The 24,725-nt window shown below is 40.3% G+C and overlaps 1 protein-coding gene across 1 annotated transcript in view; it reads right to left on the bottom strand.

Annotated features, from left to right (window-relative positions):
* LOC131430130 (uncharacterized) overlaps positions 1 to 24,177 on the bottom strand; it is a 71,188-nt gene extending 47,011 nt beyond the window's left edge. The window contains exon 1 of the mRNA XM_058594854.1: positions 22,969 to 24,177. Coding sequence (XP_058450837.1) covers positions 22,969 to 23,053 — 85 coding nt within the window. The 5' untranslated portion in view covers positions 23,054 to 24,177. The remainder of the gene's footprint in view (positions 1 to 22,968) is intronic.
* Positions 24,178 to 24,725: the final 548 nt, after the last annotated feature.

Genomic DNA, 24,725 nt, shown 5'->3' with positions numbered 1-24,725 from the left:
CATCTGTAGTCGGTGACAGTAATATGTTTACTTTTCCAACTTGTCGCGTTTGCTTATGTAAATTTTGGTGAGGTCTATCCGCGTGTATGCATGCGATCTGGGCTCTCCCTTTCTACCTCTCTGTAGGACCGAAAGACCGAGCCCCGAAAGGAAATGGAAACACAACCGGAAGTGACACTTTATCGTCGTTTTGTGCGTCCCATCGTCGGTTAATTAGTGGCTGCTGAGCCGAATGACATTTCTCCGGTTGTTTTCTCACGGTCGATGACTTTTGGTGATGGTAAATTTCCCAACTGTTGAGAATGCGTTGCGAATACAACCGAAAGACCAAGCAAAAAAAAAAAAATAACCCAAACCCTACACAACCCATCTGCTCGATTTCCCGTCGGTCAGCGGATTCGTCCGTTCAGCAAACGGGTCGATCGGACCTGTTCGAAACCCCCTCGGGGGCTACTGCCTCTGCCGGTTGCAATTAATAACATTCCAATTTCCCGACGAAGGCAATGTTCTTATTTTTCGTGCAAAGGATATCCACTCTCTTGCGCGCGCCAGCTGCAAAAAAGAACGAGTTTAAATAAATCATACCGCTCCTCGGTCCATATTTTTACACTACCGACCACCGTCCGGCTTGTGTTCCACCGAATGGAAAATACTGCGCGTGACGCTGAAGGCGCTTCGCACGGCGAAGAACAGAGAGATCATCACATCGCAGCAGGCTGGACAGGCAGCAGAACCAGCAGCAGCAACAGCAGCAGCAGTAGTAGGCCGAGAGTGTGAATGTACAAGTTCGTGATCTCGTTGGCCAAGATATGCGGCGAAGTGTCAAGTTCGGAGCGCGTTCGTCACTTGTGACTCGCAAAGAAGCTCGATTACTCAACAACCGCAGGCCTATTGGACGATTGGCTATCGAGAACCCTGTCAAATGTCTGGATTTATTCGGTGGACGACCATTTTGACATCGATCGATTTTGGTTTGTTTGTTCAAAGCCTACTTCGATTCTCGGAAATGGAATGGCGCTAGGAAAAGGAGCGAAATTATTGCTAAACCGCGTGCAGAGTCTAGTCCAGTTGGTTGTTCGACCTTTGCCGAAAAAGCACGTGGAACGGAAGAGCAAAGCAAAATCAAGGTAATAATGAGGCTACCCCGGCTCTGCTCTGAGTTCCATCGGGTGGAGGCGGTTGCAGGGGGCGGCAGCTGCCGAATGATGATGAATTCTTCGAAAATTTATAAGTAACATGCGCGCTTTCGGTCGGTGTTGTTTGCTGGTAGGTCTTGTCGTGTTTTGTTTTTTTTTGCTTTCGTTCGTTCCAACTCGCGCTTCTGAACTGGCCAAATTTGAGCGAACGGAGAAGCCCCCGCCGTCCCCCTGTTCGTACCTTCCTTCCCCTCCGGCACAGATTCGCCAAATGGTAGTATGAATATAAAAATTTTCGACCGCTCGTAATTACTGTTATTAAAACGAAGTAGTAAAGGATACACTCCGTTTTCGAGCTGCCCCAAACCTGGACCGAAGCCCGACCAGCATCCAACCCGACTCAAGCAGGTCAGCACTGGGGAAGCTGGCTGAGATGATGAGGATAGAGCAAAAACAAAACCAAAACAAAAAGAGAAAGATAATCGCTGGAATGATGTGCGCAGAAGAAAAGCGAACTAATTATCATAATGATATTCACTTCACCTTTTCTTCGAGCTCACCGGGGATTGTTTTTTTTTTTTGGAAAATTTTTCAATGAACTGTGGCGCACAATTCATGAAGGTTTTTCATCTGAATCGTCATTTTTTAAGTGGATTCAACCCGAACAGAGCCGCGAAATTGTCTGGAATTATTCCAAAGTATCCGGTTCTTCCTTTTTTGTTTTTTGCCAATCCGAAGAAGAAGTCATTATTTTTTCGAACAGCATGCCAAAGTGTTCGGCACTCAAAGGAAGAAATTATTTCTTTGCAACCAAGTAACATCCTTCGTCGGTGGCACCTGGTTGCAACAAGATTGCAACCAGGCAGCACCTGTGATCCCGACCACTTTTTGCTAGTGACGTTCGCGAGGAGCAGTAGAATGCAATCAAGAATGAAACACGCATCTTCTGCATCATCACATCCCGCGCCAGACAGGTTTTCCTACCGTCCGTGTGTGTGCGCCTACTTTGATTACTTGTTTGCACCCGTTTCCGTCCGACAAAATGTCGCAGGGCTTCATGATCTTGTTCGCATTGTTCGACTTGTCTTGACTTGAGCTTGAACGAGCCACGCGATCCGCTCGGTTCTCATTAGGAATGCAGTTCCCTCCTCGATTACTGTAGGTATCGACAGCAGCAAACACACACACACACACACTTGACTTCCACAGATCAGTCCACCAGAGGGCAAAGGCAAAACGCGGCCGGCCACCACACCAGGCGGAGTTCGTCCGTAGACCGAAGATTGGCTTACAACCGCCAATAAACCATAGGTTTACAGCGTGTAATTATGTTTATGTTCACTCAAGCACCTTCGCTCCACCGGGGGAACCCAGAGCGAAAACGAACGTCGTTGACTCGGTGTTTACCGCAAATTCCGGACGGCGGCGCTGCAACGACAGCAAAAATCACAGTTGGCCATGCAAACCGCAAAGGTAATAATATTCAGTGAGCAACTGAGTCTTTTTTTGTCTGGACTTTTTTCGGTGTCTGTTTAAATTGGTTGGTAGCGGCATTGAGGGAAAAATCAAACAGAATTTTATGTCTTGACGGCTGCGGTGATGCCGAATGTTTTTCTAACTACTAGGAATGTAAATAGTGTAATAGTTTTTCGTAATAAAAAATCCCATAGGGTTTCAAAGGATGCAGGCTGAATGCTTAAACTTCAGTTTTTGTGTAGTTATTGTTCTTTATTAGAGAATGCTATAGTATAAGTTTTTTTTGTAAAACTATCGAATTGTTCCTTAGATGTGATAATTCGAAGTGGGACATGTGGGATCTGTTGATATGAAAAGATAAGGATGTTTTATGCCTGCTGGAGAGTGAGAGAGAGAGAGAGAGATTGTAGATTTCAGCTCCAGTGGGCTTTTCCCTGTTCCCAAATAAATAAAAAAAATGCTGCAAAAATAATATGTTCCAGCAACCATATCTCAGGAACAAATTTATATGTTATTACATAAAATCTAATCTAATTGAACATCTAAAGCGTAAAAATTGGAGGACAAGGTATCTAATAGTTTTTTTAATTCACACTGGAAATGAAAGAACGAAAAATCCCGTTTACAGGAGATGCTTACTTTAAATGAGCCTTTCAGTTGGTTTTTGACAGACGTAGGAAAGATAGCATGCTTAGTGAAAGTAAAAATTGTAAAAACTGACTGAAAAAGAGCAAAAACAACTGAAGTAGTCGAAATAGTAAAAATTGTTTAAATAAACAAGTCTGCATAAATAAACAATAGTATAAACTTTAAAAACGAGTAAATTTACAAAAGCAGCTAACTTGCAAAACGTTGAGAACAGAATAAAAGCAATAATAACAAGAGTATAAAAACAACAACGCAAAAATATGAAGAGACATAAGAACAGTAAAAATGGCAAAAATAATCAAATTAATTAAAATAGCGATGTTAGCAGAGAAAGCAACATTCAAATAGCTAAATAACAAAACTAGTGAATTAGGCAATGAACTAAAAACATGGATGTAGACCATGTTCGATGTACGCGCTATTGTGCCTGTTTGGCGTTTTAGAGTGACTAAAACAAGATCCAGAGTGGCGAAATGGTAGCGCGTATGCACGGAATGCATAAGAACGCAGGTTCGAGTCCTGTCTCTGAGCGTATCTTTTTCAAAAAATTCATCTTTTCTGTAAGTTTTTTCATTCATTTGGCTTCTCCAATATATGTTTCCGCTCAGTCATTGCAAAAACTGAATCTAGTTATGGCGGCTTTACGTCAAACAACTAAAATTAATAAATCGACTAAAAATATGTCAAATATAAAAAATTATCAAAGTAGCGAAGAAAATAAATTAGCAAAAACCGTCATAACCACTAATAGCAAAATGGAAAAATCAATGAAAATAGATTTCGAGCACAGTACAATTAAAAAAAAACGATGAAAATGGCTAAATTAACCTAAATGATTGAAATAGCGAATGTGACAATGAAAGCAACATTAAAACTGAATAAAAAAACTAGTGAATTGGGCAATGATGAAGTAATAAAAATAGTCAAAGTAGAGGAAGAGATCATTAAGATTAATAGCAAAATTAAAAAAATATGAGAATAGATGTATTGAGTTAAAAATAAAAATTGAGAATAATATAAACTGCTGAAACAGTGAAAATAGCAAAAATAATCAGAACGGTTGAAATGGCACAGGTATCGAAGCAACATCAAATTAGATAAATGACAAAACTAGTGAAATAAGAAAAAATAGTAGGAGAAGCAGAAAAGACGAATTTGCAAATATTGAGCAAACAGAAAAATGTCAAAAATCTTTATTAACACAAATAGTAAAATAGTAGAAATAAGGAGAATGAAAAATAAACTTAAAAGACAAAGATAACAAAAATAGAAAAAATAAAATATATAATGTATACGAAAAATAGTAATATTAGTAAAACTATGTCCTCTATTATCAAAAATAACAATAATACAAATATAGCAATAATAACAAAAATAATAATAGTTGAAATGCAACAAATAAAAAAAGCAGCTTATTAAAAAAACAGTAGCAATAAAAGTAATAACAGTTTAAATAGCGAAATACTGTGGGACGAAATTTGAATTTCAATACCAGCAAAAACAATGAAAATGAAAATCTAAGAATAAATAAAATTCAAAAACAAAATCATGGAAAGATTAAGTTAACAACAGAAGTACAAATTCAGAAAAAAAAAAACGAAACGAAACTGGTTAAAATTGGGAAACTGAGTGAATAGCAAAAGTATCAACAGTATAACAAAAAGCGAAAAAAAAAATGAAAAATGAAGATTACATGAGTTGCAAAAAACATCAACAAAAATAAACATTTTAGGGATTAATTTTTGTGCATAAAATGTTAAGTACTAACGAGTCGAAGACGAAACATAAGCTGTAAAAACTGCAAAAATCACAACAATAGCAATGGAGAAAAATATCTAGAACAGCAAAATAGCGACGTAGGCGAAACTGAAAAAAACACTAAAAATAATAAAAATAAGAAATAAAGAAAAACAAATTAATCATAAATTGCTAAATCGTGAAGTAAGTATAAATATAAAGTGAAATAAGTGAAAAACTATTTATATTTAATAAAATACCAAAAATATTGAAAAAGCTGAGTTAGTAAGCACAAAAGAAGTAGCAAACATATAAAAAATAATCAGTTTAGCGTTAAATAAAAAATCAAAATAAAATCAAAAATGAAAAGTTCAACAACAAAAGCACAAGAGTATCGAAGTAAAGGAAACAGAATTGTAAATATATCAACGATAGTAAAACAGCAAACATAGCACATTAGCACAGGTACAAAAAGAAGCAAAGTAGCAATGTTAGCGAATGTACAAAAAAAAATCAGAAATAACAGTTTAATTGGAAAACTAAAATATCAATTCGAGAAAAATTTACAGAACAGCAAACTAACGATGTTGGCGAAACTTTTCAACACCAAAAATAACAGGATTAAGAAAATCAATATTTGATAAACTTGAACATAAACAGCAAAATCGTGAAATAAGTATAAATATTAAAATTAGCCGAAATATAAAAAACAATCAATTTAGCGTTGAAGGAAAAATGTAAAATAACGCAAAAAAAGTCAACCACAAAGCACAAAAGTATCGAAATAAAGAGACAAGATATTGTAGAGCAGCAAAAATAGCAACTTAGTAAAGGTATAGAAAGAAGCAATGTTAGTGGCTGAACGAAACAAATTCAGAAACATCAGTTTAATTGAAAAACAAGACAAGAAAAACAGAAAAATAGCGAAGGTGGCAAAGCTAAAAAAATAATTAAAATAACAGAAACAAGAATAACAACAATTTATAAAATAATTTTTATAATTGAATAATTACTAAACTTGTTGAAGAAGCTAAGTTGGCAAACACAACAGAAGTAGCAAACATGGAATAAATAATCAATTTAGCGTCAAAATTAAAAAAATGAACAACGAAAGCACAAGAATATCAACATAAAGTAATAAGCAAATGCAAATTTAGTAACAATAACCAATCAGCAAAAATAGCAAATAAGTAAAGGTATAAAAAAAGCTGTGAATGTACAAAAAAAGTCAGAAATAATAATTCAATTGAAAAACGAAAACAGCAATTAGGAAAAATGCCCGAAACATCCTAATAACAATGTTGGCGAAACTATCAAATAATATCACTAAATTTAACAGAAATAAGAACAACAATAATTGATAAAATAAAACATGAATTGCGAAAAAAGTATACATATAAAGTGAAATTTTTATTTTTATATTTGAAAAAATATTTCGGTTCAAAAATTAAAATAATGGAAAAATAAAATGCGAATATGGTAACAATGAGCAAGCAGAAATGCCACAGATTCCAATTAAAAAAGGTATAAAAATAGCTATAAGTAGAAATGTTAGCGAATGTTTAACAAAAATCAGAAAAAAAAGTTTAATTGAAAAAACAAATCGCGAAATAGATGAGTAAGCAAAAAGAAAACATTAGCAAAATAATTGTAGGATTTGACAAATTAGTTGAAGCAGCGAAATTAACTGAAATAACATGAATAGCAAGACTGGAAAAAAGCGCGAGGTTTTGTGGACTTACATGCAGTGATGGGAATCGAACCCAGGTAGAAGTTAGAAGTTATTAATGATAGCCTAGCTAGTAATGAGAAGAGTTGTGGGTTTGGTCTAATTTTCATTGATACCATCCAATGGAAGTAGTTCGACACATCAAATTCCAAATTTAGAAATGTTTTGCAGATACATACATACTTCAAGAAAACTGATTTTGCATCAGTAAACGATTTCTTCTCTAGTTTGGATTGGAACGCTTTGTTACCCGACCAGGACATCAGCCATCTTGTTGTGAACAAATATTGTATCCTATACTATCGAGCAATTCACCTCGAAGAAAATACTACAACTTCTGAACTTATCCCAAAGCGTACTGGAACTATGACAATGAACATTCGAACAACACTGACTACCCCGTCGCCTTTTGATAAGATTGACTATCGAATAACGATTTCTAAATTAGAAAGATTAGGATTGATAGTGAAAATTGGAGACTGCATGACATCCCTATTCACCGTCAGTTCGGGTTTTCCTCAGGGTGGTCAACTAGGACCGTTTCTCTTTTAAGCTTATTTAAATTACATAAATCTCTCGATAAAATATTCTACGCCTCGGAGTAATCCTACGCAAATTCTTCTTTGGAGAAACCCACTAAACTTTCCTAGATACGAAAATAGCCTTAAGCCACGCCTATTTGACAACTGTTCCAATGTCTTTGATTTGCATCACTTCCGCAAATGTTCTAAAATGGCTGTTCCATAGACTTCTGTCTAGATAGATAAATTTAGCGCTAATGCTTAATTATTAGTCTTTACATAATGTAAGTGTTGTTACTTTGAGCCTGTTTAGCGGTTAAAACCGAGCTGCTGAATGACAATAGCAGTTCAATTTGAACTGCTTAGGGCATTGAAGAGCAGAAGGCGAAACGCGAAGGAATTGTGAAGATACAGTTTTGAATGAGAAAGTATCATTGGAATCGTTCGAATCTGTTCATGCAAAAGAAGAAGAGGCTTTATGCCTGCTTGAGAAAAAGTTTGAACTAAGCTCCGGTAGGCTTTTCCCTGCTTCGCTACAAGTAGTAAAGACGTATAAACTGTACCAATTGTAAGTGAATCAGACTTCGTGTTATTGAAACATCATGTAATCGATTTATTGATTTTGTTCATTAAAGGAATCAAAAGTAGTTCCGAATATACATCATTTGGTTGTTCGTTTCGGTATTCCGATAGTCCGGCAACACATACAGAGAATGACGGACCGATCGCATCTACAACGCTTACTGAAAAAGGGTTTCACCCCACCGGGCGCGTTTAACCGTCATTCAGGAATTAAATTTCCCTTGTTTTAACGACGTTGCACCTGACATCGCGATGCACCAGAAGTCCCGTCCCGTACTGTATCTGCCTGCTGCTGCTGCTGCTTCGGCAGATTAAATTTCCGTGACCACAAACAACACAGCGACGGCTTAGGCTTAGGAGGGAGCGCGACCGCCCAACAAATGAACGTGTGTTCTTTCGCCAATCGGTCGCCACGGCCTACTACCAACGGGGCAAGGGTCAGCCAACAAGCCGTGGCGGGGGTCAACACGTTCCTAATGTAGGCTAATTTGTGCCACAAGGCATTGTCTTTTCGGACGCCTTTCTTCCGTCGACGGACGTCGAGATTTTCCCAGTCCCCAGCACATGTTGTTTCTGGAAGTAAGAAACTATTTTTCTAAGGCTTCAGCTGCTCGCTTCCGTGAGTACGTGGGGTGCATTCCGATCGGATCGGTCGCGGTTTAATGATGGGGGGGGGGGGGGGGGGTGGGGGGTGGGGGGGGTGCTCGGGGGGGTTGATGGAAAATGAAGAACATGTGTTACGGAAAACGGGTAAGTGGATTGATTGACTGCGCCGAACTCGGGCAGTTGGCTGACGTGCCGGCGATCCATCATCGGTATTTTTTTCTTCATTATTTCGGGGGTGGAATGGCCGCGGCGGCTAGGCGGGAAATTAGTGCAATTTCGTTTTATTTTATTTTTTTTTTTCGTTCAATTTCTATGAGGGCTATTAGCAGAAAGCTTTTTGCGTTATTGGAAGGAACATAAGAGTATACAATTTACTCATTTCCGACAATGCTCGCCGCGCGTTTGTTCGCCAAGAAGGAAATGAAAATTGTTAGCCGACGGGACCCGGGTCCGTCCCGTTGGCAGGTGCAAGGCGTGCAAGGGTTTACGCCTTTTTCGTAAAAAGCACCGACTACCGACGGGTTTTTGCAGCGCAGGACGTGGAGCAAACCGGAAATTACATTTTACACTCAAGATTTATTAAATTTACTTGCCACTTTGTAGTTAATTAGCAAGCGTTTTTCGGTTCCATGTGCGTCGAATTTAGTAAAGGTAAGGGGGATCCTATTCCGGGGAATCCACCGTGGCCCGATTTTCCCAAGAGCCCACCCACCTGGAAGCCGCATAGTTAAATTTCCGTAATGGATCGGGTAATAGCCAGTTGTACGGACAATAAAAAACCCACCAACAATAGCAAATAATTGTAATATCTTTTGTAAGGTAATCCATCGAAACCGAATTCAGAGTCGATTCCGAGATCTCGGAATCGGTCAGAACGATCTGCGCGAGGGGTCATTAAAATCGTTAATCTTGTATAAGTGCTTCCGGATATAGCAAAGATGAGCAACCTTTTTTAATCTTTTTCCTCTGCACTCGTTTGATACTTTGCGCAGTGTTTTTCTGTTTTTCCTTTTGCCAAGTTCAAGCGGAACCCATAAAAAATGTGAAGATTGCTGCTGGCAGAAGGCGCTGGGAAGAGGAAAAGCTATTTACAAGAAACCTGCTAAACGGCCGATGCGAAAAAAATGGCATACGGGTGCTCTGCTCTATTCAACGGAAAAACAGCCACAGCAGCTCTCTATAAAAATGATAATAAATCTACATAACTTCTTTTTTTTGTTGTTGTTTGTTTGTTTGTTTGCTAGAGCTAAGAAGGGCCCAGGGAAATCGGTTCACTACCTGCCTTTACTCCGGTAACGAAATGGGGAATTATACGGGAGTTTTTTTGTAGCTCTTGTTGCTGATATGCCGCGGAATGCAACAATCGGGCGAACTTTGGCCTAGAAGCTGGTGTCAAAGACAGCTGTCGACGGTGTCGTTTGCAGGAAAGTGGCATACAGGGCTGACAGCAATCTTTGTCTTGGATGGAAGAATTTTTTAGGGCGGAGAGTAAACTTTTGGAAGAATTGGTCCGTCAATTGTAAACTTGCTACTGGGATTGCCAGCGGTTGACAGACTTTTATTTGGTCGAATGCATATTTTGCCGAAGCATACTAAGATTCTAATAAAAATCGTATTGAAATTGGTTTCAAATAAAAAAATCAATAAAAGATGTCGGTTTTCGCACCAGTTCATAACTTTTCAATGATAGCTTATATTAAGAAACTTAGTTCAGCTCTTCTAAAACGACATTCATGTAGAACTGCTCACAATAAAAAAAAAAAAAACAAAACAAAAATTTTATAAGAGCTAACCTACTTTCACTCCGAAAAATTGATATAACTTTTGTTAGGAATGTACCTAATTTAGTGCTAGGGCACATACCAAATTTCACTATCTTCACGTTTTGTCTTAGACTCGACAGTGCATAACAGTTTATGTTGAATTGTTATGCTACCTAGCGGTTTAGGTTGAACTACAGGTGGCATAACAGTTCAACAGTTCAACATAAACTGTTTATGCACTGACGAGTCCAAACTTGATTTTTAACATCAAAAGAAGCACCATTTGATTACACACAACTTTTGTGAAGTCACGAACCATCCAAAAATAAAATTCAATGGAGAAAGTAGTTTGGTATCGCTAAATTCCCGTTTCGGAGCACTGTGCAGTGCGTTAGAGGTTTTTATTGAACTACCATCGAAACTCAGCAGTTCAATATAAACCGATAAGTAGACGTTAAGTTAATGCTATTGACGAAACACTAAGACTATTGCCTCTTTTTACCAACTATCGTGTCTTCTTTAAAAAAAAAACTATGTTTATGCTCTGAAGCTGATTTCAGTTAAATAATGAACTTAGCAAAATTATCATTTCGCTGGAACCAACGCATTCGGCGAAACATCTTTCGACAAATGCGGAATAGCTTCCGGTGAAGCATCTTTCGGCAAAACTGCTCTCTGCGAAACGGCTTTCAACGAAATGGTTTTCGGTGAAATGGCTTTCGGAAAAACGGTTTTCAAAGAAAAGGGTTTCACCGAAAACTCTCGAACGAGTTTCAACGAAAAAACTCACTATTTTATTTCTCAACTTTTTATTTTCATCGAGTAGTTTTTGGCGAAACGGTTTTCGGTGAAATGGCTTTCGGAAAAACGGCTTTCAACGAAACGATTTTGGTGAAAGGGCTCCCGAACAAGTTTCGACGTTAGTTTTCTCATGTTTTTTCTTCATGCAGCGGCTTTTGAGGGAAACAGCTTTCGGTGAGATGGCTTTCGGGAAACGGCTTTTGGAAAAACTGCTTTTGGTTGAACGACTTTCAATGAAACGGTTCTTGCACGAGTTTCGACGAGAAAACTTACTTTGTTAGTTTTTTATATTTTTTAGTTTTCATGGACGACTTTTGAGCGAAACAGCTTTCGGCGAAACAGCTTTCGGCGAAACGGCTTTCAGCGAAACGGCTTCGATGAAACAGCTTTCGGTGAAACGGCTTTCGGTTAAGCGGTTTTTGGCGGAACGGCTCTCGGATGAGTTTCGACGAGAAACCTCGGTTTACTTTGTTAGTTGTCTCAACTTTTTTATTTTCATGGAGCGGCTTTTGGCGGAACAGCATTCAGTGAAACGGCTTTCGGTGAAACGGCTGTCGATGAAACGGCTTTCGGCGAAACGACTTTCGAAGAGTTTCGACAAGAAAACTTGCTGTTCTTAGAAATTATTAGTGGCTTTCGGTGAAACGGCTCTCAGTTAAACAGCTTTCGGCGAAACGGTTTTAGGCGAACCGGCTTTCGGCAAAACGGCTTTCAGTGAAACGGCTTTCGATGAAACAGCTTTCGATGAAACAGCTTTCGGCGAAACGGTTTTCGGCGAAACGGTTTTAGGCGAAACGGCTTCGATGAAACAGGTTTCGGTGAAACGGCTTTCGGTTAAGCGGTTTTTAGCGGAACGGCTCTCGTATGAGTTTCGACGAGAAACCTCGATTTACTTTGTTAGTTGTCTCAACTTTTTTATTTTCATGGAGCGGCTTTTGGCCAAACAGCATTCGGCGGAACGGCTTTCGGTGAAACGGCTTTTGGTAAAACGACTTTCGAAGAGTTTCGACAAGAAAACTTGCTATTCTTAGAATTTATTAGTGGCTTTCGGTAAAACGGCTCTCAGTGAAACAGCTTTCGGCGAAACGGCTTTCGGCGAAACGGCTTTCAGTGAAACGGCTTTCGATGAAACAACTTTCGATGAAACAACTTTCGATGAAACAGCTTTCGGCGAAACGGTTTTCGGTGAAACGGTTTTCGGTGAAACGGCTTTCGGCGAAACGGTTTTCAGCGAAACGGCTTCGATGAAACAGCTTTCGGTGAAACGGCTTTCGGTTATGCGGTTTTTGGCGAAACGGCTCTCGGATGAGTTTCGACGAGAAACCTCGGTTTACTTTGTTAGTTGTCTCAACTTTTTTATTGTCATGGAGCGACTTTTGGCGAAACAGCATTCGGCGAAACGGCTTTTGGTGAAACGACTTTCGAAGAGTTTCGACAAGAAAACTTACTATTCTTAAAATTTATTAGTGGCTTTCGGCGAAACGGCTTTCCGTGAAACGACTTTCGGTTAAACGACAAGAAAACTCGCTATTTTTCGTTAGTTTTCTCAAGTTTTTATTCTCAGCGGAGTTTTGTGAAACAACTTCAGGAGAAACGGCGTTCGGTGAAACGACTTTCGATGAAACGACTTTCGATGAAATGACTCTCGAACGAGTTTCGACAAGAAAACTTGCTTTTCTTTGTTAGTTTTTTTCAAGTTTTTCACATAAAAATGAATCCAAAAAATTCTATAAACTTAGGGTCTAACGCTATTCACTCTAAGCTATTCTTCACTATTATTTCCATCTACTCTATTTACACTGCACAAAGGAGAATGATTTTTGGTATAAATACATGCCAAAAAGTACTCACTATTATATAATTTGTTTTTATCACAAGATATAAGTTATGGTTCTAATTTTTTTTGAAGGAACATTCAAAATTTCAGCAGAACGAAACAACAGAACTAGTTCTTTTTGTAGGACTATTAGGTTCTGCGTTGTTTTTTTATCATTTCAAATTTACTGTCCACTCAAAATGCACTAGCAAAATGGACATACTAAGAATTCTTCCAGGAATAATTCCACCTAATTTCGTAAATTCCACCGGAACTAATTAAACTGTTCCCATGGGAAATGTGCGCTTTAGACATTTGATAAATGACATCATCGGACCGATGTGTCTTCTGGAAACAATTATTTCTCACTCATCTGACACAAATTACGATTTTCTACGATCGTAGTAACCCAACAAAAACTCCATCCACTTTCCCCCTTAGACGAGGTGCAACGTTCTACGGAATTCCCCCAGCCTACTGATGTACGTGTCAGAGAAGAAGAAGAAAAAAAAACGGTTAGTAGTGCCGTCTATTCACGACGAACGAAAGTAGCGCAACTTTTCCCAGCCTACTGCGATGTAAAACTACTGGGAAGAAGGTATTTCATGTCCAGTTCCAAATTTTCATGCACGCTTTAGCTACGGACTAGAGGGCCTCCTCTAATGCGATCTCTGGAACGCCGCTTCCGAAAAATCTGCTGGACTTGCTGCTGCTGCTGGACGCCAAATCCGAAACAGGACAGAGCTAGGTTTCGTTCAGCAGCTCGCAATCCAATCTCCGATTCGTTACGAATCAGTTACTCTCGCCGAATCTAATTCCGATCTAATCCGCGGAATGGTCATGCGATCCGGTGTAAAAAACGACGGCGGCTTCGGCTGGTTCATAAATTTTCCATCCAACTGAACAACATTTCACGGTTGCCTGTGGATTATTTTCGTACCGATCTAGGCAGGAACAAAAAAAAAGTCATTTTTTACTGCTTCGCCCCTTCGATCGAGGGGTTTTCGGGAGCTTTCGCCTCCTTTGCCTCGCCACTAAAACAAGACAGTTTGTGCATTTTTGTTTTTTTTTCCGGCAGGTCCCTACTAATTTACTACCCCACACGCAACTTCCTGTCCCGGTCGGCGATTGAGGCGATCGGGCCGCGGCCGTCGGTGGATTACGATGATTAAATATCATTATGATCAATTCGCCTATTGTTATATTCGCTCTTACATTTGAGGTTTCGATTGATTTCCACCTCCGGCAAATAGCGAAATTGTTGCATTCGAACACCGATAGGTAATAATTTGCACTTGTGACTAAAAATTTTAAATCTGATGATTCTAAGCAACCTACGATGACAGATTTGGAACAAGCCGGTGTTGACAACGGCCTACTTGGATCTTTATCTAGCGCACGCGTTGCACACTTCTTTTTCGTCTTCTTCTTCTACACCTCGGCCCCTTGCAATCGCCACTCGAGAGTTGATGACGTGCGCTTCTTTCGCTATCGGGGCGCGATCATCTCTTTGTTGTTCCCCACCGGTGTTTGACGGTGTGTTTTGTTGTTTTTTTACCTCTGTTTTGGGAGGTATTTTTTAATAACGATAATTTTCTTCCACGAAAAGCTCAAATTAGCCTCGCGATCACTTTTCGCTGGCTGCTTCTTTTTTTCTTTTTCGGTTGGCTACTACCACCTCTCGGCCGTCGTTTTAGGTGATGACTCGTAATGATGATGACGACGGAGATGATGAATTCACTGATTCGTCTGTACACAGAAGGAGCATTGATCTTTGGAGCATCTTGTCATTATTCCTTTCTTTTTCAGCCGCAAGTTTGCGAGATGACTAAACCACCTTCGAAAACCTCAGCCTACGAACGAGCATCATTAGCCAATGGAAATTGATTCAATTTCATTTTTCGGTTCTCAGCACCTAGCGAACACCGAACCGAGCCGAGAAATGGCTTCTATTCCCGCGGGCTAACAGAAGACTATTTTCATTTCAAACTCTAAATTGAGCGTTAAAGAGAAGGTTTTTCTAATTCCGAACCGAAAAAACCGAACCGCCAGATTAACCATATGTTCCAAGTGAAAGATCGGGCACCCGTCCAAGAAGGCCATGCCGAAGCGCGAGCGGCGAAGTCATGACATGCGATCTAGCCGTTTCCAAGGAGACAGGTGGACTGTCAATTAAAATGCAATTAAACGACACAGGAAACACTGAAACAGAATTCTTAGCGTGCTTCATTCTGGCCGGCGGCGGGTTCGAGCATAAAACCGGATCGGGTACCTGCTGGAAGCAGACGAAGGCACTGTAAAACCAGAAGGACAGGTAATTAAAGCGACGTCGAATGATTCTCTGGCCACGCGTTCGTACCGTGCTCTCAATCTGTCAACCATTCCCGGATCCGTGCGGTCGGCAGGTCGTTATTCTAGGATTTTTATGAGAACTGGGCCTAACCGAACAAGATAACATTTGGCAGATAAGCCGGCGGCTGGTTTCGATTGCAAATATCGTATTCGAGAGCACAGTTTCTAGTTACTTGAGTTGGATTCCAAAAATAGCAAACCCTCAACGACACGCGCAAAATTTTTGCTATTGTCGACCTCATGTTGACTTATTTCGTTGGATCGCTTCCCTGTCACTGTACGCTCAAGTATCCTTCGGGGTGTTCCGTGGACCGTCGTTCGATCGCTAATGATGACGATCACTAAGCCCAAAAAACTTGAAGTAGAAAAAAAATAAACCCGTTCACCAGCATCAAGATCGAGAGGCAGACGAACATGAAAAGAAAAAAAAAAACGAACATAGCCTTATGAAACATTCGCACAGTAAAAATCCGCGTCTGTCCGCGTGTGTACGGCGAAGAAGGTTCCGAAAGGAACCACTCATTTCTCATGGCCTACTCTGTTTCTTCGTACGTACCACCGACGTTTCGGTTTTTTTTGCAACACTCCTCCTCTGAAGACCGACTCGGGAGAGTGTTGTGACACCTACGCGGCGGCCCCTCATCGAGATCAAATTGGCGAAGGCTGCCCAAGGAAGCTGCCGCCCCGGCAAATGGCTTCTCGTCGTTACTCTCGAATGGCGTGTGATAAATGAGATTGGAATTAAGAAAAAATGTCGTGTTCGGTCGCTCCGGGATCGATTTTTCATCCTCGCTTGCGCGCGTCGGCCAAGAGTCGACTGCGGCCACCTTGCTGCCGCCGCCGCCCGATGGCTTGCGGTTTTGCAGCTCAACTGCAGACTGCATTCCTGTGGCTTTTGCGGAGGTTGGCCCCGCGGTCTGATGACGGAGGTTTTCATTTTATATTATTCTTGTATAGTTTTTTTTTCGGGAAGGATTATCACAATAAGGTTGGCTTCATCACGGATTTTGTTAATTCGACCGGATTGTGTGTGTGTTTGTATTTGTGCATCCTGTGGTTTGCATTGTATGTCGGCGGCGATTCGCCCGCTGTCATTTATTATTTTTAACGAGTCCGCGAAAGTGGGATGATAAAAGGACATGCTGCTCCAGGTGCGTGGGAACTCCAACTTCAACCGAACCTTTTGGTGGGCGATAAATCTGGTACTCTTTTAATTGTATCAATCGTCATTTTCGGAAAATGGTGTCTCCTCCCGATCGTCACGTGGAAGCGGCGCCAATCTAATTAGTAGCAGACCTGCTTTTTACGTTACGCTTCGCATTCCATTCCGGAATGTCACAAGAGCAAGAAAAACCGGGTCGGTTCCGAGCTTTAGCAATAATTAGTGCACAAAATTTATGTTAAAACATTATTTCTACAAATAATTTAATTACTGCACCGTACTTCCACTGCAAACGAGCGCTGACTCGACGAAGGGCGGAACGCTAAATGAGTGTTGAGTTAAATTAAACAGAATGGGGAAGTCTATCACCGTTGCCGCAGAGCATTACCGCGCTTTGGTTGTCACTTCGGCGTAGTTGGCCATGCCCACCAAGATTCACCCGAAGCGTGCGGACGATAGATAGGAGATAGGAGGTAGGAGAAATGGAGGGCGACACTGATTCTGCGGTGTGTCAATGCGGGCGGGCAGGATGTGCAACTATCCGACCGAACGTTCCCCAACACCAGGTCAGACGAAGAAAGACACGACTTGGTTGGGTAAATATTGACCGGCTCGTGAATGGCTAATTGATTGAGTGCTTGGTTGGTTCGCAGTTGACAGGGCCTACTGCGATGACGTTGGTACCGGGGGGATAGTCAAGTGGTAACCGATACCTGGCTGCTGTGCTGCCGTCGCTTGAAATGATGGAACGGGTCCGAGTCACGTGTTAATTATGACTAACCGAAAGACAATTCAGCGTGATTGGAGAGTCATTTCTGTTACGAATCACACCACCCCGGTCGATGGTACAACAGCGAGGGGCGTTCGATGACTCAGTGAAGGGGGCAGGCAAATTTTCTATTGAAGCTGATTAGCTGTCTGCGGTTGCGGCAAGGTCGACTGACTTACAGATTAATTTGTGTCATGTCCTGTAAACGGCGTTCCGGGATATCAATCATTGCACAATATTGACAGTCTGTGATTTATAGGTATTAACATCTGTATGTTTTGCACCGCAGAATTAAAGACATTTTAGGTATCAGTTTCCAAAATAAGCTTCCATCGATTCGCAAAGGATGGCGCCACCAGTACATTTCAGACTGGGATTTCAGGTTTAAGGGCCACCTGAAACGACTGGACATCTATAGTTTTTCGGAAGGAGTTTTAAACTCTTAAAAATTCATGAAACGTTGAGATATGGTACTATATAAAAAAAATTTTTTTGAAAAATATTGACAGAAATCGAACAAAAATGTATGCCAAATGTTTTACAAAATTTTTTAAAAAGATAGAATTGTCAATTTTTAAAATACAAAATTGCCTAATCCCAGAGAGTAAACTTAGTCTTTTTTTTCGAGATAACACCAGATCTCGACGTTTTGTGCATTTCTTAGACCGAACAATAAAACCTTAAATACCTTTGAAAATTCGTATAAGAAAGTCGCATGAAAATACATAAAATAACCGCATAAAAAGAGCCTTGAGTGTACTGATTTTATTTACATACAACATGGATGGGTCGGTGCTTTTCACGCAGCTCGCCTGGGTTCGATTCCCAACCACGCACATAGGATCAGAAAGATGTTCTGGCCCGAAGAGGCGAATGACCATTAGGGTTAAAACCTCTATAATCAAAATAAATCGATTCTACTAATCATTTTAATTCTTGAGCCGACATGAGTGCCAAGCGAGTCCAGAATCGAGAGAACCGCATCGGTATTCTGGTCACCTTTCCTGCACGGGAAGGACCGAAATCAGCATTTGGGAAAAAAAAATTAGTTGATTTTCTGATTTTAGTTGGTTATTTTTGAGACAACTAAAAAAAACCTACTTTCACTAATTTAGATTTTTTAATTCTCATCCCTTAATAATGACAAAACATTAGTTGAAATGGGTAGTTTTTTAGTTGAATTCACTAATGAAACGTGCTGCCATTTCTTAGCTAACACACACTCCATTTCCATTCAACTAGTTTTTTTTAGTTGAAATAGAAAAATGAAATGTTTCTTTCAACCAACAAATAAATGGTTGAATTGACTTCTGTAATCTGAAGCTACATTGTGCACTGTCACCAGAAAAAAAAAACGTAACACTGTAATGTGACTACTAGCCACTAGATGGCACACTACTACCGGAAACAACTTTTGCAGTCGCGGTTGTCTTTTATATATTGGCAGGCAAAATACGATAGCGACTTCGGAAAATGACATAAACAAAACATAAACTTCTTTTTCATAAGGTTTTTGCTCTAATTTCTTCATTCGAATCAGCGAAATCGACTCTTCCGCTGAAAACTTAGAGCACTCGGAAAGCAAAAACCGAGTACAAATAGTACTCCGGACGGCTGAATAAATACACTCTCCACTAAGAATTTACGGCAATTTAAATAAGGATATATTGTTACACATGCAAAACACATCAAAACAATTGACAAACAGTTTCAACAAGACTGAGTTTTTGGCTAATAAACTTTTGTTTTCTTTGAGCTGTCTTCCGGCAGTGATGGTGACAGATAGAGCCAAATTTTCTGACTTCAATCACAAAATTAGTTGCCAATGAGAATTTCGTGTTAGAATGAAATTTTGTTGGTTTGTGTGCAGGATACTCGCTAACTAAACACATTATCCAAAAACAAGAGTTTTTTTCAGCAAAGTAAATACTGAATTTCAACTAATTTAACAGTTATTTTGGGAATTTCATTGTTAAAATCAACTAATTCAAAAACAGCAATACGAATTAGGCACAGAGCTAATTTCGGTCATTCCGTGTGTTATTCTAAATTCCGATTGATCATAGAATGGGTCAAATTTTTTCTCCTTCGTCCGAAATCTGTTGGAACTTTCAGTTCCGCTTGCATATTGTGAAAACGGTTTCGGGCGACTACGCAGTGAGGTACTATTCGTTAAATCGTATTTTTTTTCCGACCGCTTAATTTTTCAATCGATTGAAGAACGAAAGCTGTGGAATTTCGAGATCTGTCAATGCCGACAAACGATTCACAGTGACTTTTTCCTATTGCTACTCGGAGACTTTTAGTACGCTAAGAATCGGTTCCGAAGTCAGAACGCTCAAGTTCTAGACCAAAATGTAACACTAAGACTTAGCTTTTCGTAAGCATTAGCGAAACAAGAAGGTGTTACTGATTATGCGGTCCGAAGATTGACCCGGCCATGGTCAAAGTGAAGAGAAGAAGTCCTAGGTCAAATTTTAACAAGCAAATTTGCAAAGCGTTACAAGCAGAAAGATTGACTTCAAATCAGGAATTGCGCGAAGAAGTTTAGGACATTGATTGGAATGGTCGCAATTCCCGAAAGACCTATCGAACGAAAAAGTAAAAAAAAACACAGTCAAATTAAGGCAAATTTACTACAAACTCGAGCTCTGGGCTTAGAACGGATGTTCTGACTCGGAAAAAAAGTATACACTAAGGTCTTTTTTATGCGTTTTTTTTTGCGACTTTTTTATGCGAATTTTCAGAGTTATGCGGTTTTTTTTATGCGATACGTAAACTCGCATAAAAAAAACGATTTCAGTGTATTTGTTTAAAACAAAAAAAGTTATGGCTTGGCAAGCGCTTTGTCAATGTGATGCGAAATCATTACCCTTTTTTCACGAACGCCCAAACATTATCTCCGGAAATCAAATCTATCGGTAATTCGAAAGTAGTAAAGGGTAATTTTTTTTTGCTGGTATCTTTTTGGCAACACTGGCGTGGATCGTGTCTTGTGATTCAGTTTGGTGTATAATTTAGTCGTTTGGTCTATTATTTAGTCATGAATGGGAGCAGGTAAAGTTGGATGGAGTTCCACTGTTTTTTATCGAAAATGTGTGCTCAGCTACGAATTTCAAACCAGTTGGTGTCGATTATGGGCCAGTGGCATTATTCGTGAAATACCAGCCGATATGTTGGAAAGAGTGCGCCAAAATTGGACCTTGCGCACGAGTCATCTAAAGCAGAGCCGCGGCGAACATTTGCATGAAATCATCTTCAAACGTTAAATTATATTAATTGTTCTAGTGATTCCAGTAAAGATTTCATAAATTTTATTTTTTTTGCGTTTTCTTTTTGGAAAATCAAATCCTGTATCGTTTAAAAATCACCCTTTAGCTTTACATTATTTTGGTGTGATTTGGTATTCTGCCACTATGCGCCTACCGCCTAAGAGTGGTATAAATAAAACCAAATTACATCAAATTTGTGTCGAAAAAGTTCTCCCAATCGCCCACAGTTCAGATCCTCTAGAAGAACGTCGACAAGAAGGTGTGAGGGCTATCGGATCCAAGGTTCTTTAACGGTTATTTTCTTAATTTGGTTAAGTTTTGTATGAAAAAACAAATGAAACATATTTAATTGAAGCAGCTTTTAGTGTACCTAAGATAACCGATGTTTTGATATGCCTAATGCCTAATGCGTACGGCAATCGCCATTAAATCGCCTAATCTTAATTGCACGTTTTTCATTTCCACCATAAGATTACCCAATTAGACTGAGCTTTAGCAGACCTTTTCTTGGTTGGTTTTTATAGTATATGTTGTACTTAAGGTAGCCACCTTGGGCCATTAATATTTTCACTGTATTTCAACGATTTGATTTCAAGGTGCCATATTTTTCCTATGCCTACGAACACATCGGCTCATGGTAGCCACAGCTAAGTTAGGGTGTTAACAGTGGAGTCGTGCCACTTGAGCCAATATTTTCTAATTACTGAGGTATCGTCGAATCGTTTTTTTTGGGTTCTAAACTCATTTTTAAAGCACTTAAACCGTATACTGTCGCTAAGATTAGTATTGAAATATTTGAATATTTAAAAGTGTATCATTTTGATATGTCTAGTCAGCTGGTATACCGAATTTGGAAGTTTTATGCCTGTTGGAAAACAAGATTTTAGCTATTTCTGAAAAACTGAATAAAGAGGTAAAACATTTTGGAAGTGTAACGGTTTTAGATCGGTCGGATAGACTCGTAGATCCTATCAACAAGTAAAAGATTGAAAAAAATTACTCTCCTCAATACTAGACACAAATCCTGTGTAGGTTTTTACTAACCAGGCATCATAAAATATTTCGGGAGTCATAAAATATTTCAGTTGACCTTTTGGACATGAAAATATCGGAAAAATTATGCTTGAAAGAAGACAAGATACGATGACTGTCGAAGCATCGTGTTCATTAACATACTATCTATCAGGGCAGTCAATGTTGACCGTTGCTCGCAATCATCTTTACGAATGCACTACTAGAATGTGGATTCTTTTACTGTTCCTTCCGCACAGGAAAACTGTGTTTTCAAAATTGACAACCTTCCCAACCTGGCGAATAGTTTTCTTTCGCCCTGAAAAATAGTTCCTAATTGGTTTTATCACTTTTTCGGCCATAAAACCCAGTCAGAAGCAAAGCATCCCAATGCGGGCCGGCAGTTGCGGATGCAGTCGGCATTCCCAGAGCCGTTCTTCTCAATAAGACAATGGCGATTGTTTGACCAGTATAGGCCGAACGCGCGGTAATCATTCGGCGGAAGGTGTCGAAAGGTAAAACTATTCAGCTGACTTATAATTAGTGGAAATAAAAACCAGTCCAAAATAAAGACATAAAAAGAGACTAACAAGTAGTATAATTGTGCCTGATTCACCGTTTGGGTTCCGCCGCGACGAACGCACATGAAAGGTCCCCGGCTGACGAGTGAGAAAAGCCAGTGAGTACAATTGTCGCATTGCGCTTCATCGAAAGTGGTTTAACCAACCGAGTCGCTAATTAGTCGGTTCGGCTTGTAAGGCCGATTTGAACAGAGAATCGAAACAATCGACAATTGATGGATGGAACGGTTTCGTAAACATGTTGAAACAAAGCAGCAAACACCGATCAACTCGGTAGGTCTTGATGATGCAATCTCGATGCCGGTTGCGATCGGCCAGAGACGGGTGACCCTGCGGATGACAGCAACATTTCATTCGCGAATAATCACGATCGTACTCGCCAGATCAAAGTATTAGTCAATATCACTTTTTTATGTGTGGAAAGCAATCTATTGAGAATCTGTTTTTATTATTTTCTAGGACTAGCGCTAAAGACATGTTTTCTAATCGGGACGACGGAATCGATATAGCATCCTAAGCCAAGTGAGTATTATCAACACATTAAACGAATTTGAAAGAAATTGTAATTACCATTGGAGGCATATTTTCTAACCGGGACGACGGAATTGATGAGCATCCTGAGCAAATCGTGCTAGTAACCCAAGTAAGTATGGTCAATATACTAAATGAAATTGAAATACAATTTGAAAGAAACACTCATTGATGAAAGGTTAAAAATCGCATCACAGAAGGTACCGTCCCTCGCGGCAAATTTTTATTTATGACATGAATTCGCGGCTAAATCGGCGTACAGTAGGTAAGATCTTGATTCGCCTTGAGGGACAGTGAATCACGCAACGACTGCTGCAAGCGTTTAGACATGCAACATTCCTTCCAGGTCGCTATAGAAAGTTTGGGAACTGAGCAGAAGTTCATACGTAACCGGAAACGAACAACCTGCTTTTCGGTTGACAGTATTGGGGTTTCGAGATCTGTGCAAAAAAAAATAAAATAAATGTCTACTTACATTGTTTGATCGCTATCATCGCCATGAGCATCAGCAGCACAGGTGGTACGGCAGGTCGTTTAGTGATCCTACCGATGGATGTCATGATGATGGGATTTTATCTGCCTTTTTTCCGATGTATCGTTTCTCGGGTGGCTCGTTATCGGAGCGTTTGTTTTGTGTGTGTTTCGAGGTTTTTATTGCTTTTTCACAAAAACCTATATTAAGCCGTTCACTTCACTCTTACATCTAGGGTTGCGCGACTGACTATACTTCACTGACTTACAAATTAAAGTTTCCACCAGCCACCGAATAGAAACCGACTGCACGGCGAATAATTAGGAAGGCAGAGGCACAAAATACCCCCTCGATTCACGGGCCCCCCTTCGAGCGCAAATATTTATGACTGCCTCTAACAATCGGCTTTCTTAATACATAAATTAAGTAAATCTCATTAGATGATACATTTTTTTGCTGCTTCCTTTCGATTAGCCGATATTTCTTAAACGTTCTCTCTGTTCATCTGTTCGTTTGTATTCGCAGTCAATCGTAGCTCTTCTTCACCACCAACGCCTGCGCAGTGTTAATTAAGATGAATGAAAATCTTTAGATGCAAAACAATCGCTAATCTTATCCGTTTGGTTAATTAATAACTCACGCCGGCCGCGGTGGCCTCCGGCTTCTGTGAGTGAGTGATTGCGTGATTCGCACCGGCGATATCCCGAAGGTTTCCGAGCACGATCGCGATCTACGATTAGATGCACGCACTCTGACTGACAGCTTCCAGTTTACATTGCACAAGCACTAGTCGGATGTGCCAAATCTATCCGAACGTTTCGTTTACGCCACTCTAGCAAACAGGACGCATTCCCCGGAGAATCAAAACAAAGTCCGTTGTGGAACACGGAACTGTTGACCACCACTCGGTTCGGATCGACCACTTCTGGTGCCGGCTGATCGATGAATGGAACAACACTTCACTCCCGAAAAATCTTCAACTGAGCCGGCTTTTCACTGCTCCTCAAACCCCACGTGACCCCCGATCTGCCAGGTAGAGGGGGAGCGCTTCCGATTTTTTTTCGCAACCACTCCTCGCGCGCACAACAACGTGTTCCGACAAGTACGCGCACACGGTTTTTCGTTGTTTCACACTCCTTCTGGATTCTAAATTGCGCGCCACGAATCGAATCGTGTGTCTACTCCGTGAGACGAACTGCTTCAAACTAAGCCCCGATTTAAGATCGACAAGTAGTTGTAGAGTAGAGTGGCGTATTTTTTTTCCTTCTTTCCGTCTCTCTTTCATCCATCATCAACCAACCACCGACCGACCGGGGGCTCTCTTCTTTCGTATGTTTCGAATTTAAGAATGAAAAAGTTCAACAAAAATGAATGAAAAGTAATTCTCCGCCGGCCGTATATCTTTTTGGGTCTATACCTTTGGCGGTGGGTTGTAGGTGAAGGGAACCTATGGGCTACGAGGGTAGTATTTACATGCTCTTTTTGGTTAGTTTCTCTTTCGCTTCTGATGAGAATCTCTTTCTCTTTTTTTTTTTCTCTCCCAACTATCCCAATGGCATTCGCATCGTCGTTACTCATTCGAACGGCGGATAAAGGGAATATAAGTTCGATGCTTGGAACTCCTCCGGTCGGTGCCGGGGTGGTCCAAGTGGATCGAGGAGAACCGTACGCTTTTACGGCAGGTTGCGGTTAGTGCAGGCTACAACAGTAAAGGCCTCCAACGGACGGGCTAGTTTCGGATGTGCCAATGAAGGACGACA

The sequence above is a fragment of the Malaya genurostris genome, chromosome 1 (assembly GCF_030247185.1).
Source record: "Malaya genurostris strain Urasoe2022 chromosome 1, Malgen_1.1, whole genome shotgun sequence".
NCBI classification, from domain to species: Eukaryota; Metazoa; Arthropoda; class Insecta; order Diptera; family Culicidae; genus Malaya; species Malaya genurostris.
Note: the sequence above shows the minus strand (reverse complement) of the source record. Positions and strands in the feature narration are given on the sequence as shown.